Here is a 15,780-nt window from a genome sequence, read left to right on the forward strand (position 1 = left end):
GCAAAGAGTGGGAATAAAGGGGGCCTTTACTGGTTGGCTGCCGGTGACTAGTGGTGTTCCACAGGGGTGAGTGCTGGGTCCACTACTTTTCACATTATATGTTAATGATCTGGGTGACAGAATTGAAGACTTTGTGGCCAAGTTCGCAGATGACACAAAAATAGGTGGAAGGGCAGGTAATGTTGAGAAAGCAGGGAGTCTGCAGAAGGACTTGGACTGGTTGGGAGAATGGGCAAAGAAGTGGCAGATGGAATATAGCGCAGGGGAGTGTACAGTCATGCACTTTGGTGGAAGGAACAAAGGCGCAGACTATTTTCTAAACAGGGAGTGAATTCAGAAATCAGAGGTGCAAAGGGACTTGGGAGACCTAGTGCAGGATTCCCTAAAGGTTAACTTGCAGGTTGAGTCGGTAGTAAGGATGCAATGTTAGCATTCATTTCAAGAGTATAAAAGCAAAGATATAATGCTGAGGCTTTATAAGGCATTGGTCAGACCACATTTGGAGTATTGTGAGCAGTTTTAGGCCTCATATCTAAGGAAGGACGTGCTGGCATTGGAGAAGATCCAGAGGAGGTTTACAATAATGATCCCGGGATGAAAGAGTTTATGTATGAGGAGTGTTTGATGGCTCTGGGCCTGTACTCACTGGAGTTTAGAAGGATGAGGGAGAATCTCATTGAAACCTACTGAATATTGAAAGGCCTGGATAGAGTGGACGTGAAGAGGATGTTTCCAGTGGTGGGAGAGTCTAGGGCCAGAGGGCACAGCCTCAGAATAGAAGAACGTCCCTTTAAAACAGGGATGAGGAGGAATTTCTTCATCCACAGGGTGCTGAATCTGCAGAATTCATTGCCACAGACGGCTGTGGAGGCCAAGTCATTGGGTATATTTAAAGCGGAGGTTGATAGGTTCTTGATTAGTAAGGGCATCAAAGGTTACGGGGAGAAGGCAGGAGAATGGGGTTGAGAGGGAAAAATAAATCAGCCAGGATCAAATGGCAGAGCAGACTCGGAGGGTCAAGTGGCCGAGCAGACTCGAAGGGTCAAATGGCCTAATTCTGCTTCTATGTCTTATGGTCTTAACATCACCTGCATCAGCACTAAATCTATTGACAAATAATATTGCTAACCTATATTTGTAATATCAGGGAAAAAGAAAATGAAAATTGTACCCAAGTTGGATCAAATGCTTTAAAAATAGTGATTATTTTTCTACAATACACATTAAAGATCATTCAAATAAACTGTATAGAATTTCGCTTTAAGTTTGTAAAAACAAATAGTAAAATGTGTGATTCTGTCACAAAGTCTGGGCAATGAACATCAAACTGCACGGTGAAATGCTAAGTAAACTTTAAGTTACCAGCTAACAAAAAGGTCACAAACATTTCCCTGATGTTAAACAGTTACAAATAATAATCATTCCATGGAGAAGGTGTTATTATTTCTGAACTTTTTTTTAAACATTCATTAATTCCTTTCTTAAAGCACACATTTCTGAAAGATGTTTAAGTAAAATATGTTGTGTCTGGCATAAAAGCCAGCAATTATTACCAAGAAATATAAAAATTAATGAAGTACTACATACCTTTAGCAACAGCACTTACATCTTCATAAAACCCAGCAATCAAAGCCACATGACCTGGCCTGGATTCAGTGGGAACCCGTGTGTGAGACACACCCCAACTTCCACTCTGTTTGATCACATCTCTGAATGCAGAAAATAATTTAAGATGTGCGACAAAGGAAGGTAGTGATTTGATACCTTGACATGTTTTTAATATTGTAACAATGCTATTAATGTTGACAATGAAAATAAAAATGTCAGAATTTTATTGGTCCTGAAATTGAATATATCTTTACCAATCTGTTATTGTATTCTCCTTATGACATAGGAGCCATTCAGCCTATCAAATCCATACTGGCTCTCAGGGCGATCCCATCAAACACATCTTCCCACTTATTTCCCTGTCAGCTATTCTCTCTCAAATGCTCATTAACTTCACCCCGATTCTCCTACCCCCAACCTACAATTTTTGACCATCTTTGGGATGTGGTGGTGGTGGGGGAGGGGAGGTGTGGGGGAAGCCAGGCAGCAGTCATTGGGTTGAACATGAAGAGCCCACACAGGCAGCAACTGGATGTCAGAATGGAACATGGGTTGCTGGAGCTGAGAGGCAGCAGCGCTACCAGCTGCACCGCTGCACCGTCCACAGTACAGTTTTCCCTCCTCTTCCCCTAATTGTAAAAGCTTCCACTCCTCAGAACTAAAGTGGAAGCTAGTCATCCTTGAACCTGATTAAGGAGAAAAATGAATTCATTCAAATTAATTATAACAGCCCTCTGGGAAGTGACGGGCAAGTGATGAGCACTGTTTTTAGCAGAGTTTATGCAAATCTAATTTTTTTTTGGATTAGAAAAGCAAACATTTGTGCCTGGGGAAAAAAGGTGTTTTGTGCATGTTTTGAATGGCTGATCCCCACTGCAGATTGGGCAGATTATCAAGGCTGCCCTTTTTTTTAAAAAGAGGACTGAGAGAGCACAACATTCTCAGAGGTGCAGCTTTACCCACAAGATACTAAACAAATATCCATCTGCATGCTGTGCTGAGCTGAAAAGAGGAAGGGCAGTCCCCAGGCAAAATTAATTCCTCAGTCATCACCTGTCATTTATCATACCTGTTATTTGTTGAGTCTTCATGTGTTTAAGAAGAGCGAATAACAAATGTGTACATAATCTCATGGCTTTTTCCATATAAAAAATAAGCAAATTACCGTGTTCATCAGCAGAAAAAGAAGTTTCATGTGCCATTCTCCAGTGTGTTTGAACCTACTGCAATATTCCATCCCAAACCACACATCTTTTTGTTTATTGTTGTGGATGGGCAAGTCAGTGCTTGGCATTCAGAAGCAACTATAATTCACTTCATAGCCTGGACAATACAGGGCTCTGTGCTCTACATTTTAAAACATACTAGGGCTGAGAAGTGCCTTGGGATGTTTTAGGTTCTATAATAAACTGTTGTTTGTATGCTTTCTGTCACTGATGCCCGAACATTAAACAGTTCTTCTTATATATTTATCTCAAAATAGATAGAAAGTGATGGACCTTTTTTAATATATTTTTACGATCTATCAACTTTCTATCCTTTTAACAAAGTTTGAATTCCATGCACTGATGTGGTACAAGTATCTGTACCTTATCCAATTGAATTTTCATTATTCCTTGTTCAAACCTTGCCAATAAGTGCTTTGTTTTTCATAAATAAAACACCAAAGATGTCATGAATGATGTCCACTCGAGGACCAGATCTAGGGACAAAATAAAAACTTGGAAGTTTTTTCTGGTCTATACCAAGGTAATGATGCTCACAGCTAATGGTAAAAAAAAGCAGCCTACAAAAAGCTAACAATGTCTATGGTGCAGATTTTTCCTGTTCAAACATCAGTTCAAAGGGATTCCTCACTTCAGGCAACTACAATGTCATCAAGCTCACAGAGCTGCCAATCACGTTAAAGAATTCAGATAAGCAGCAAAGCAGGAAGGCAAAAGCATGCCATTTTAAACATTTTACAAAGAATGTATTGGAACAAACAAATATGTACACAAATAAGATGCTCTAAAATATATATGTTCTATTCATCTGAACTACTCAATCAGGTGGTAAGTTCTACATTGCAGGTAATGAAGTTTCTCCTGCATTCCCTACTGGATAGTTTAATTAATGTCATACATTTATGGTGACTAGTTTCGGTCTCCAAAGCATGTGAAAATTATATCCTCTACACTCTAACAAACTCTTTAAGAATCTTTAAGATTTGTGTTTTCTGTGATCCTCACTAATCATACCGGAGAAATGGTGAACGCGTTTGTTCATTCGTATCCAGTTCAAAAAACGTGTCCGCACGTAATCCATCAGCAACAAAGAGGACAAGGCGCTTCGCCGGTGGTAAATGTGGCACTCGATGAGGAGTTGTTCCATGGACCAGGGGAGAGGTAAAGTAGATGTCAAAAATGGAGGCAAAGAAGACAAGATGCACAAGAAAGCCAATCAGGAAAAATGTCAGCATCTTTTCAGGTGTAAAACCACGTACCTAAGTCAAAACAAAACTGAAAATCAAAGGGAAGTATTTCACAAGAAAGTTTGAACACAATAATGCTATACTGATTTATTTGGATTTCGTAACACATGCTTAAGCTTTAAGTGTTATCAAACAGAAATAATCATTTCACTCTTCACTTAAAAGACAAAAATAAATGAAACAATAAGTAGAATGTAAAAACTGATATTCATTCCATACTCTAGCCAAACGCAGGCAAATGGGACCAACTTAGATCAGGATCTTGGTCAGCATGGACCAGTTGGGCTGAAAGGCCTGTCTCCATGCTGTACGATTCTATGACTCTGAAAGTAATGGCTTATTCCAATTGTGATTGCATTCTAATCAATAGACTAAACTTCTATGATTTGTGTGTAATTCTAAAGCCATAATAATCACAGAAAGTTATGGGACAGAAGAGACCATTCAGCCCATCAAGTCAAGCCTGCAGAAAAAGTGGTTGCATATCTAATCCCACTACACAACTCTTAATACATAGCCTTGTAGGTCCTAGACACTAAGTTGCAAGTCAATCCAAGTCAACTCATCAACCAATTTCAGCTGATTATTTAGTAACAACTGAGTGACCTTATCCTTCTGTGGCCCAAGGTTACAGGGTCAAGTGTAGTACTACTGCTGCTGTTCCAGCTAATTTCAACTATCATTCCATGAGGATATCTGATAGGCATGAAATACTGGCAAACAGCCCGAAAATATTTACTCCTTTGTAAGATAAATATATTCAAGACATGCTTCATTTCTTCAAATAACACTAAATCTGTGGCCCATTGCAAAGTAACACAATGAAGGTTTCAATCCCCTCCTTAGATTCTCAGTGCAACCCGAAATCTCCAACCTGTGACATTTGACACAAAAGAGTTTCTCCAAACTCAGGGTATCCCAAACTAATCAAGAGCAGTAGAACTACTGCTTGGAGTACACATATTCTAGGGTGGGAACAGAAAGAAATGAGGGATGTGGGTGGAGAGTAACACCAACACATTTTCAGAGATAGTAATGATGTAAGTACTAAGCCCGTATTAAATGCCAAGCTCACAGGATAACCAAATAAGGGTAGCAAAGTTTATATGGAAGCAGAGTTTCAGGTAGAAATGAGGGCAGTGAGCACAACAAAAAGAGCAAGGAGACAATGGATGAAATCACCAAGGACAAGTAGTCATTTGGTGCATAAGAGCACAAGAAAAAGTAGGAGTAGAATATACTTGGTTCCCTGTGCCTGCTCTGCCATTCAGTAAAATTGAGGGAGATCTCCTACCTCAGTGCCATTTCCTACACTAATGCCATATTCCTCAATCCTCTTAATTGCCATCAATTTCTGTCTTGAACATACTTCATTGCTTTTCTGTAGAGCAAAATCCAAAGATTAACCATCCCGTGGGTGAAGAAATTTCTTCTCATCTCTGTCCTGAATGGCCAACCCCTTACTGAGATTGTGATACCCAGTTCTAGACACCCCAGCCAAGAGTACCATTGAACCTGCATCCACTGTTATATCCCCAGAAGAATTTTGGGGCATCTCAATTAGATCACTTGTAATTCTTCTCAACTTCTTCTCAATACAACAAATACCACAACCCAGGATTCAAACTAGTGAACCTTTGTTGCATTCCCTCCACAAGTATGTCCCCTCAGTGATAGGGGAGACCAAACCCATACACAAAATTCTCAATGTGGTCTCAGCAGAACTCCATACAATTGGTTCAAGAAGTTTCTGTTCTTGTACCTAAATCCTATTGCAATATATCCTTTACAAAGGTTGAATGAGAAGATCTCAACTTTATTTAGGAAGGTTGTTCTGGATTCTCCCACTATAGAAAATCATTTCTCCATCTTTCTTACCATCTCCTTTAATCTGCTGAAACATCACAATTTGATGGGAGACACTAAGTGTTAGTAAAAAGAACCTCTACAATTTTCAGCAGTTACAAAGTTACTTGTTCTGCATGCATGTTTTCCATACAATATCTTTGGTTTTGCAATACCATCTACAAATTGCCTCCTCCATCTAAAGGCAGATGTTTCTACTTGTCCAAATGCCTATCCATGACTGATCACTCAATCATTTAAATAAGCAGCACACCTATGGAGCAATAAAGGCAGAAGCTCAACAGCTATTTATAGTTGTTGGGGCTTTCGTCATGGAATCAGTGGAGAGATAATTCAATAAAAGGAATAGGCACAGCTTACAGCACACAATGTATTACATAAAATAGTCTACCGTGGTATTAGATTTTGACAAAATATTTATAATATCCCAAAATTATAAATTAATGAAATTAGTGTTTATAGTTATTTTATTGATATAATATTCTGTATCAATGCTTTGAATGTGGCAAACTTTATATTTCTTGAAAATAAGTCAGAAGTTTAAGGATTGTATATTAAATGCAGTGGGTGTTCAATTCATTGCAGATACCTGTAATACTATTACATTAGTGCTGATAAGGCAATTTGGCTTGCACTGTCTGTCCTCATTCACTCCGAAGGTGTTAGTTCCTCCTTTGATGATTCACATGCTCTCAGCAGAGCATTAATTTCATGCGGTATCCAGGCCCAGATATCATCCTTAAAAGAAATTCCTGATTTGTGCTCTGCCTGGAAGCTTTCATGGAATTAATTTCAATTTAAAAGCAGTGTTTCAATACAAACCACATCATTCCCTTTATTCAATCTGCAAAGCTAACAACTATTGCCAGTTGAGAGCGAGAGAGAGAGACACTTGTCTGTTAAAGAAAAAGGTGGCACAAAAATTAATGTAGCGAAAGATTTTTTTTAAAAAGCAGATATTTACATTAGAGAAGAAAGCTGGTTTGTTACTACCTCTTACATCTTGGTTTGTATGTTGTGGTACATCAACTGCTCATCACATTCTTTCCAAGCAATATGAGGGTTTCTACCTCCAGGTCCCTTTCAGCCAGCAAGTAGTAGATACCTAACACTATCTGGGTAAAAGGTTTGGTTTCCAACTTCCCTCAAATCTATCTACCAATTGTTTTATATCTGTACCCACTGATTATTAACCTCTCTACAATGGGAAATGGGTTCTTCCTGTCCACTCTATCTAGGCCCTCAATAATTTTAGACAATTCAATTAAATCATCCCTCAGTGTTCTCTGATCCAACATGGTGTAAATTCATATGGAATTAAGAAAAACAAAAATGACTTGTTTTTGGTTTGCTGTACCAACAGTTGGTATAGAAAAAAGCTGGCATAGCTAAAGACTTAAAACTTTTGGTGAACAGTATCCACAGCGATTAATACAATAAAAGGAAAGGAAGGACAAATTATCTGACGATGAGCTTACAACACAGAAACAGGCCATTCAGTCCAGCACAACTATGCCGATGTTCTTATTTCACAAACCATTCCCCAACTCTCTTCAATTTACTTGATGTCCACATCCTTCCATTCCTTTGTCTCCCACATTCTTACTTCACTTCCACTTAAATTCATCCATGCTATTAACTTTAACCACGGCTTGCCTTCATTGGTCAGGGCATTGAGTAGAAAAGTGGGAAAGTCATGTTCAGCTGTATAATACTCCACATTTGGAGTATTGTGTCCCATTCTGGTCGCTGCATTATAGAAAGAACGTGGAGGCTTTGGAGACGGTACAGAAGACGTTTACCACTGTGTTAGCTTGATTGGAAAGCACTAGCTAAAAGGAAGGATTGGACAAACTTGGATTGTTCTCTCTGGATTGTCGGAGGTTGTGGGCCGACCTGAGAGAAGTATATAAAATTATGAGAGCATAGACAGGGTTTATAATCAGAGTCCTTTTCCGGGTAGAAATGTCAAATACTTAGGGGGTATAGTTTTAAGGTGCAGGGGAAAATTTTAAAGGAGATTTATGAGAAAAGCTTTCTTTTTACATAGGTGCCTGGAACACATTGCTAGGGACAGTGGTAGAAGCAGACATGATAGCAACATTTAAGAAGCATTTAGACAGACACGTGAACAGGAAGGGGATAGAGAGATACAGACCTTGTGCAGGCAGATGGGATTAGTTTTAGATTCACGTCAAGGGTTGCCACAGACATTGTGGGCCAAAGGACTTGTTCCATGCTGTACTATGTTCCACATTCTTCATAGTGAATTTACATTCTTATCAGTAACTGGGGAAAGAATATTTCCTGAATTCTCTTAGAATTATCTGTGACTCTGTTATGCATATGATCTTGATATCTCTAGGTAATGGAAACATTTTCTTGACATCTACCCTTTCGTATAAAACTTGTGTTTATCAGTTCACCCTTAGGACTACTTTTTCCTAGAGAGAGGACTCTCAATCAATTCAGTCTACCCTGAGAGTTATACTTAAGAGAGCTTGCAGACTTGAAGGCTGATATAAATTGTCTGAAATGGGGATCATACTCAAGCAGGGATCTTTCTGCCCAATGAACTTCTCCAAGTTTAATCCACATGTTTCAAAAAAAAACAAGTTTGTCAATGAAAATTATACTCAGCAAACAGGTGTTAAATATATCCACCAGCTGCTGTTCAAATCATTTGGAAAACAAAGAATAAAATGCAATCTTATTGAGACATTGAAGTTTCCAGAGTATAATTGATGCCAAGGCTATTTCTGGTGACTGGAGAACTAGGACTAGTACTAGCATGATTGCAGGATAAAGGGTCAGCAATTCAGGACAAAGTGAGGAACCTTCTCTTTGATTTCTTAACCCCAAGGCCTATGGATTGTCAGTCTTTGAATATTAGAGTCCAAGACTGAAATGTTTTTAGACACTACGGGAATCAAAATATATAGGGATTGGGTAATAACCTGTATGAGGTAGATGATCAGCTATGATTTTACTGAATGCTGGAGAATGTTATAAGACCATCATAAACTACTCTTCCTCTATTTCTCATGTAGGGTTCAAAAGTATTATTTACAGAGCAAGGACCTGCTTTATAATCAAAGATGTCTTATTGTAGAATAGGAACATAACAAGAAATAGCAGGACTGGGCCATTAGATTCCCATACCTGGTCCACCATTCTATAAGATCACGGCTGATCTTTAACCTCAGCAGTATTTTCCCCATACTAAACCCATATCCCTTGATTCCTTTATGCCGACTAGGTTGCCTACCTGAGCTAGTCCATCTGCCTGCGTTTGGCATATATCCCTCCAAACCCTTCTTATCCATTTGCTGATGTAAGTGTACTTTAAACACTGTAATTGTACCCGTGTCTACCACTTCCCCTGGCAGCTTGATCCATATACCACCCTCTGTGTGGAAAAACTTGCCCCTCAGGTCCCCTTTAAATCTTTTCCCTTTAAATCTTTCCCCTCTTAGCTTAAACCTCTGCTCTCGAGTTTGAGACTCCCCTCTCCTGGGAAAAAGACTGTAACCATCCACCTTACCAATGCCCCTTGTGATTTTAGATACCTCTTATAAGGTCACCTCTCATCTTCCTTCGCTCCAGGAAAAACAGTTCCAGCCTATCCAGTCTCTCCACATAACTCAAGCCCTCCAGTCCCAGTTAGCTTAATCACGTTTCCTGTAGTAAGTTGACCAGAACTGCACGCAATATTCCAGGTGCAGTCTTACCAATGTCCTATACAGCTGAAACATGACTGTAACATACAGCTGTAATATTTCAAGATCCAGCAATCTATGTTTCGAAGATACTCAGCTACTAAGTGGCCCCAGCCCTCTTAAGTAGAAAATTCCATTGATTTGTGTTATCATGAGAAAGAAATTTCCCCATACTTCTGTCTTCAACAGCCAACCTCTTACTTTGAGACTATGATTCTTGGTGCTAGAGATTCCAATCAGGAGAAATATCAACTCTGCATCTATCCTGTCAATTCCTTAAAGACTTTTGTACATTTCAATGAGATCACCCCCATTCTTCTAAACACAAGAGTACCAGTAGTCTGCTTAATCACTCTCATTCAACAAACTGTCTCCTGTCCCGGAAATCAATCTGATGGACCTTTGCTCCACTTATTTTACCACAAGTATATTCTTTCTTCTGTAAAGAGACCAGACCTTTACATAATGTTCCAGATGCTATCTCACCAGATCTTTACATAATTGGAGCAGGACATCTCTGATCTTGTACTGCAATCTTCTTATAAAAAAAAGGACAACATACCACTTACCTTCTCAATTTCTTGCTGTATATACATGTGTTAACTTTTAGTGATCCATGTACAAGTACATCCAGATCCCACTAAACTGAGTACCTTTCAATCTGTCAACATTCAAAAATAGTTTCTATTTTTTCTACCAAAGGTGATGACTTCACATTTTTCCACACTGTATTTCATCTACCACATCTTTGTCCATTTACTTTCCCTGTTCATATCCCCCTGAAGCTTCCTTATATTCTCCTCAGACCCACAATGCCACCTAACTTTGGATCATCATCAAACTTGGATGTATTACACTCAGTTGCCTCATCCTGGTCATTGAATAGTTCTGGTCCTGGCAGTGATGCACCCAGCTCCCCAACCCAAATGTGACCCTTTTAATCCTACTGTTTTCTGTCCATTAACCAAGCCTCAATCCAAATCAGTAAATTACCCCCAATACTATGCACTCTAAATTTATTGAATAATCTGTGTGGCAACTATCAAAGGCCTTCAGAAAGTCCATATGCATCATATCAACTAGTTTGCACTCATCTACTCTGTTAATTACAACCTCCAAAAATTCCATCCAGATTTGCATTTATAAATCCATGGCAATTCTACCCAGTCTTATTATTACCCAAGTGCTCCTTTACCACTTCCTTAATAAAACATCCCAGCAATTTTCCTACCACAGATGTTAGGCTAACAGGTTTACTGTTACAAGTTTTCTCTCTCTCTTTCTCCTTCCTTAAACAGTAGGACTGCATTTGCTACCTTCCAATCTGTGGGAAACATTCCAGAATCTATGGAACTTTGCATGATGACAATCAATGTATCTATTCTCTCCATAGTTACCTGCCTAAAAGCCCAAGGATGGTACTAGGAATTTCTCCCTTTTCATTCCCATTAAATTCTCCTCTACAGGCCCTCTTTGGGTTACGAATGCCTGACTTATGGACACCTGTGTATATGAACGAGCTCCCATAAATATTATTAAGTTCAAATGAGAACCTGCCTTGAAAACTAAACCTATTAACATCTAACCTCCCTATAGTAATCAGATACCATTGTCTCTTAAGAACACAGGCTACCAGTTTCACTGACAGAGGCAATTTAAGAGAGTTGCTTTGGAAACTGACAAGCAAACTCTTCTATTGATACTTGTGCAATTATACTCTGTTAAGCAATGTAACATGCACTAATACTTCAAGCCCATCGAAACCCCATTGAGTGTAGGACGTCCTAATTCTGTACCACTGTAACCAGGCAGGAGAAGACAATAAATTTTCACGTTAATTGGCCCTCATCAACACCATTCATTACAATAACGTGGAGGTATGGTTACCATATCAAATGGTTGTGTATTTTCTAACTTATGGACAAAATCAACTTTTGGATGACTGTTAAAACAGAAGCTGTTCATAACCCGGGGATGGCCTGTATTAGTTTAATCATTCGTTATAAGTTCTTTGAGCTCTGCGCTTACTCCAGGTTCTGTAGTCCTCCATTATTTCCAGAAGGTTTTCTGTGTATTTTTTTGTGAGGACAGATACAAAATATTTGTTTAGTTTCTCTGCCAATTACCTCAAATAATTTCTCCTGCCTCAGTCCGTAAAAGACTACACCCTAACCTCACTGGGCTCAAGATGCATTCCCAATACAAGAACACAAATGGAGTCAGGGCTAAAAGGAGCCATCTAGCATTCAGATAGATATATGTGAAAGATGCCTTCCTTGCTGTTGTGCTGGGAACCTGGGCGGACTGTGATCTCAGCTAGCACTCTTGCGGCAATAAATCGTTGACAACTCTGTGTGGAGAAGCTGCCTGTGAGAACTTGTTTTGGGCAGGCCAGGCCAGGCCAAGCAGTGCCTCCACTCTGCTTTAAAATGTAGAGTTCGGAGCTGCAACCTGGCTGCTGGCCATTCCTGCTCCATGTGTTGGAACACTGCCCAATTCTACAGTCTCTCTCAGGTGCCTGCCCCCCTCCTTGTTTAAGTGCACAGCTCTCCCCAACTCAGTTCAATGGTGGTGGCTGGCTATTATGTTTGTGACCACAGATAAATCTCTGGGCTGGGAGAGCTGTGCAGCCAAGTAAAGTGAGGGAGTGAGGGGGTGGGGGTAACAGCAGTTTCCATCACATCCAACAGGACATGATGAGGAAGACCATAGGATCAGAGTGGTCTTTCCACACTTGATGTTGGTGTATAATACTGTAAGACCAAATAAAAAGCAGAAGGAAAAGCCTTCAAAGAGATGGTTATCATTACAAATCATAGGAAGGCTGCAAATGAATACCATTTGGTCCATCTTTTTGTTACCATTCATCAATCTGACATTTTGCTTTTGCAAAGGTAGCGTAGCGGTTAGCGCGACACTATTACAGCGCCAGTAATCGGGGTTCGATTCCCATCGCTATCTGTAAGGAGTTTGTATGTTCTCCCGTGTCTGCGTGGGTTTTCTCCGGGTGCTCCGGTTTCCTCCCACATTCGAAAGACATACGGGTAGGTTAATTTGGGGGTTTAAAATGGGCGGCGCGGACTCACTGGGCCGAAAGGACCTGTTACCACTGTGTAAAAAAAAATTTTAAAAAGCTTCTTGTGCTGGAATGGTCACAAGAAAACAAGGGGTACATTCTACATCATTATCAATTATTTTGAACCTTACATTTCTTCTTCTCAATGTGGAGCTTGATGAGAGCACAACTCTATATCATTTATGGCTCAACTGGTAGTGCACATTCCTGAGTCATAAGATTATGGATTCAAAACCTGTTCCAAAGACTTGAGCACAAATTCTGGGCTGATACTCCCAATGCAGCAATGAGGAAAAACTGTACTGTCTTTCAGATAAGATGAGACAGTAAAAATTGAAACATTAGCAGTGGCCTAGCACAATGCTCTTTGGTTGTGCAATGCATTCAAATGCACTGAAAACATGATGAAACACTTTGCAATCCCTCTCGAGCTCACATTAATATCTATCTCACTCCCCACCATCCTCCTCCTCCTCATCTCTTTCTTGGCTAACCCAAAGAGGAAAAGCTCCCTTCTCTTCCCTGCTGTCATATCACTCCTACAAACCCAGTCCTTTATCAATCTCCTTCCACCATATCAGATCTTGATCTCCCTGCAGTTAAGTCCATACTGCTTCTATTAGAGTTTGCCTTTAGGGAACTGACCATTCTGTCCCTTCCATGCTACAGCTGTCGCCACTAATTGAGTTAGCTGGGAACAGGTATGTGCGGCTCAGATCAACCCTTAACTGAATTTAGATAACCTTTAAGGACAAATGAAACATTTCAGCATGCTATAAATTTTGCATGCCAAAAATTTGGATGCCTCTTCCACAAAAACAAGTTGGTGCTATTTCACTTGTTAACTTTTAGTTAACCTTTCAATTTAGAGGAACGGAGTTGATGACATAATATTGCTCTGTTTCTATTGAGAAATTTTAGTCCAGTTTTTTTTTGTTTCTTTTTATTTTTTTTTTCTTTAGCTTAGTTTGGTTTGATATATTGTTTACAATTTTTCTTATTGTTTTTTTTTATATATTATAATAAATCTTTTTCTTTTATATTATATTCATTCACTAACAGATCATTGGATCTACAGTTTTTTTTATACTCTGTTGTTCTTTATGATTATCCATGTCATGATTGTTCTCCTGATCTCTTCGTATTACATGTATAAACATTGATATATTAATCTGTATTAATTTGAAAACTAATAAAGATTGAAAAAGAAAGAAAGAACTTTTAGTGCCAGGATTGATAGATTTTGTTAACAAAAATGTAAAGGAAAATGTGGCAAAAACAGTAACGTGGAGTTAGATGACAGATCAGTCATGATGTCAGTGGCAGAACAGGATCAAAGGGCTTCAAAATTTGCCTCTGTTTCACAAATTCGAAAGGTCGACAACCTGAAATGTTAACTCTATCTCTCTCTCCACAAATGCTGTCTGACCAAAGGAGTTTCTCCAGAATTTCCTGTTTACATTTCAGGTGTCCAGCTTCTGCAGATGTTTGTTTTTCATTTAGCCACAACATTCACTGAGTCAATCCATTTGAAAAGGTGCATTTTTATATTCTGTTCATCAACTCCCTTTGTTATCTATCTAAACAAGTTTAGAAAATTACAATTACTTTTACTTTAAGTCATCCCTTGTTTTACATTAGGATAGAAATATTTATGCAGCGCACATCCATTCTTTTATGGCTCGTACGTAAATGATTCAATCACATGTCACTTTTACCAATACCTTAAATATTTGGATTCTCATTTCTTAACAATGGTTTAATAATTACTCTACCGTCACAATCAAATTGGGAGTCATTCGGAAGATGCAGGATCAGTTCATCCCAAAGAAGAAGAAGCATTCTAAAGGGAGGATGAGGCAACCATGGCTGACAAGGGAAGTCAAAGACAGCACTAAAGCAAGAGAGAAGCAACAATATTGCAAAAACTAACAGAAAGCTAGAGGCTTGGGAAGCTTTTAAAAACCAACAGAAGGCAACTAAGAAAGCAATAAGGGGAGAAGAGATGAAATATGAAGATAAGCTAGCTAATAATATAAAAGCACATACCAAAAGTTTTTTCAGATACATAAAGAGAGGCAAGAGTGGACATTCCACTGCTGGAAAATGATGCTGGAGAAGTAGTAATGGAACAATGAAATGGCGGACAAACTGATTAAATATTCTGCGTCAGTCTTCACCGTGGAAGACACCAGCAAAATGCCAGAAATTCGAGAGTCGGGGGGGGGGGGGGGGGGGGAGGGAGAAGTGAGTGTAGTCGCTATTACTACGGAGAAGGTGCTTGGGAAGCTGAAAATTCTGAAGGTGGATAAGTCACCTGGACTGAATGGACTACACACCAGGATTAACAGTGATCTTTCAAGCATCACTAGAGTCAGAAATTCCCTAATGTCACCCCACTCTTTAAGAAGGGAAGGAGGCAAAAGACAGGAAATTATAGGCCAGTTAGCCTGACTTCAGTGGTTGGTAAGATTTTAGAGTCCATTCTTAAGGATGAGGTTTCGGGGTACTTGGAAGCTCCTGATAAAATAGGCTGAAGTCAGCATGATTTCCTTAAGGGGAGATCTTGCCTGACAAATCTGTTGGAATTCCTTGAGGAAGTAACAGGCAGGATAGACAAAGGAGAGTCAGTGGATGTTGTTTACTTGGATTTTCAGAAGGCCTTTGACAAGGTGGTGCACATGAGGCTGCTAAACAAGATAGGAGCCCATGGTATTACAGGAAAGGTACCAGCATGGATAGAAGATTGGCTGACTGGCAGAAGTCAGCCAATCAGCCTGACTTGGCTGATTGTGGGAATCAGCCAAGTCAGGCTGTGGGAATAAAGGAGGTCTTTTCTAGTTGGCTGCCAGTGACTAGCGGTGCTCTGCAGAGGTCAGTGTTGGGTCTGCTACTTTTCACATCATAGGTTAATGATCTGGATGACTGACCTGATGGCTTTGTGGCCGAGTTTGTGGATCATACAAAGATAGGGATAGGTGGAGAAGCAGGTAGTGTTGAGGGAGCAGGGAGTCTGCGGAAGAACTTGTGACAGGTTG

The 15,780-nt window shown here is 39.6% G+C and overlaps 1 protein-coding gene across 4 annotated transcripts in view; it reads right to left on the minus strand.

The window, feature by feature from the left end:
- Window positions 1-15,780, minus strand: part of pign (phosphatidylinositol glycan anchor biosynthesis, class N) — a 107,894-nt gene that overhangs the window by 90,887 nt on the left and 1,227 nt on the right. For all 4 annotated transcript variants that reach the window (XM_052016783.1, XM_052016786.1, XM_052016785.1 and 1 more), the window contains exons 2-3: window positions 3,849-4,093; window positions 1,588-1,709 (exon numbers count right to left, since the gene is read on the minus strand). In XM_052016783.1, the coding sequence (XP_051872743.1) occupies window positions 1,588-1,709; window positions 3,849-4,069 (343 nt within the window). In that variant the 5' untranslated portion in view covers window positions 4,070-4,093. The remainder of the gene's footprint in view (window positions 1-1,587; window positions 1,710-3,848; window positions 4,094-15,780) is intronic.

This window comes from Pristis pectinata, chromosome 5 (assembly GCF_009764475.1).
Source record: "Pristis pectinata isolate sPriPec2 chromosome 5, sPriPec2.1.pri, whole genome shotgun sequence".
NCBI lineage: Eukaryota > Metazoa > Chordata > Chondrichthyes > Rhinopristiformes > Pristidae > Pristis > Pristis pectinata.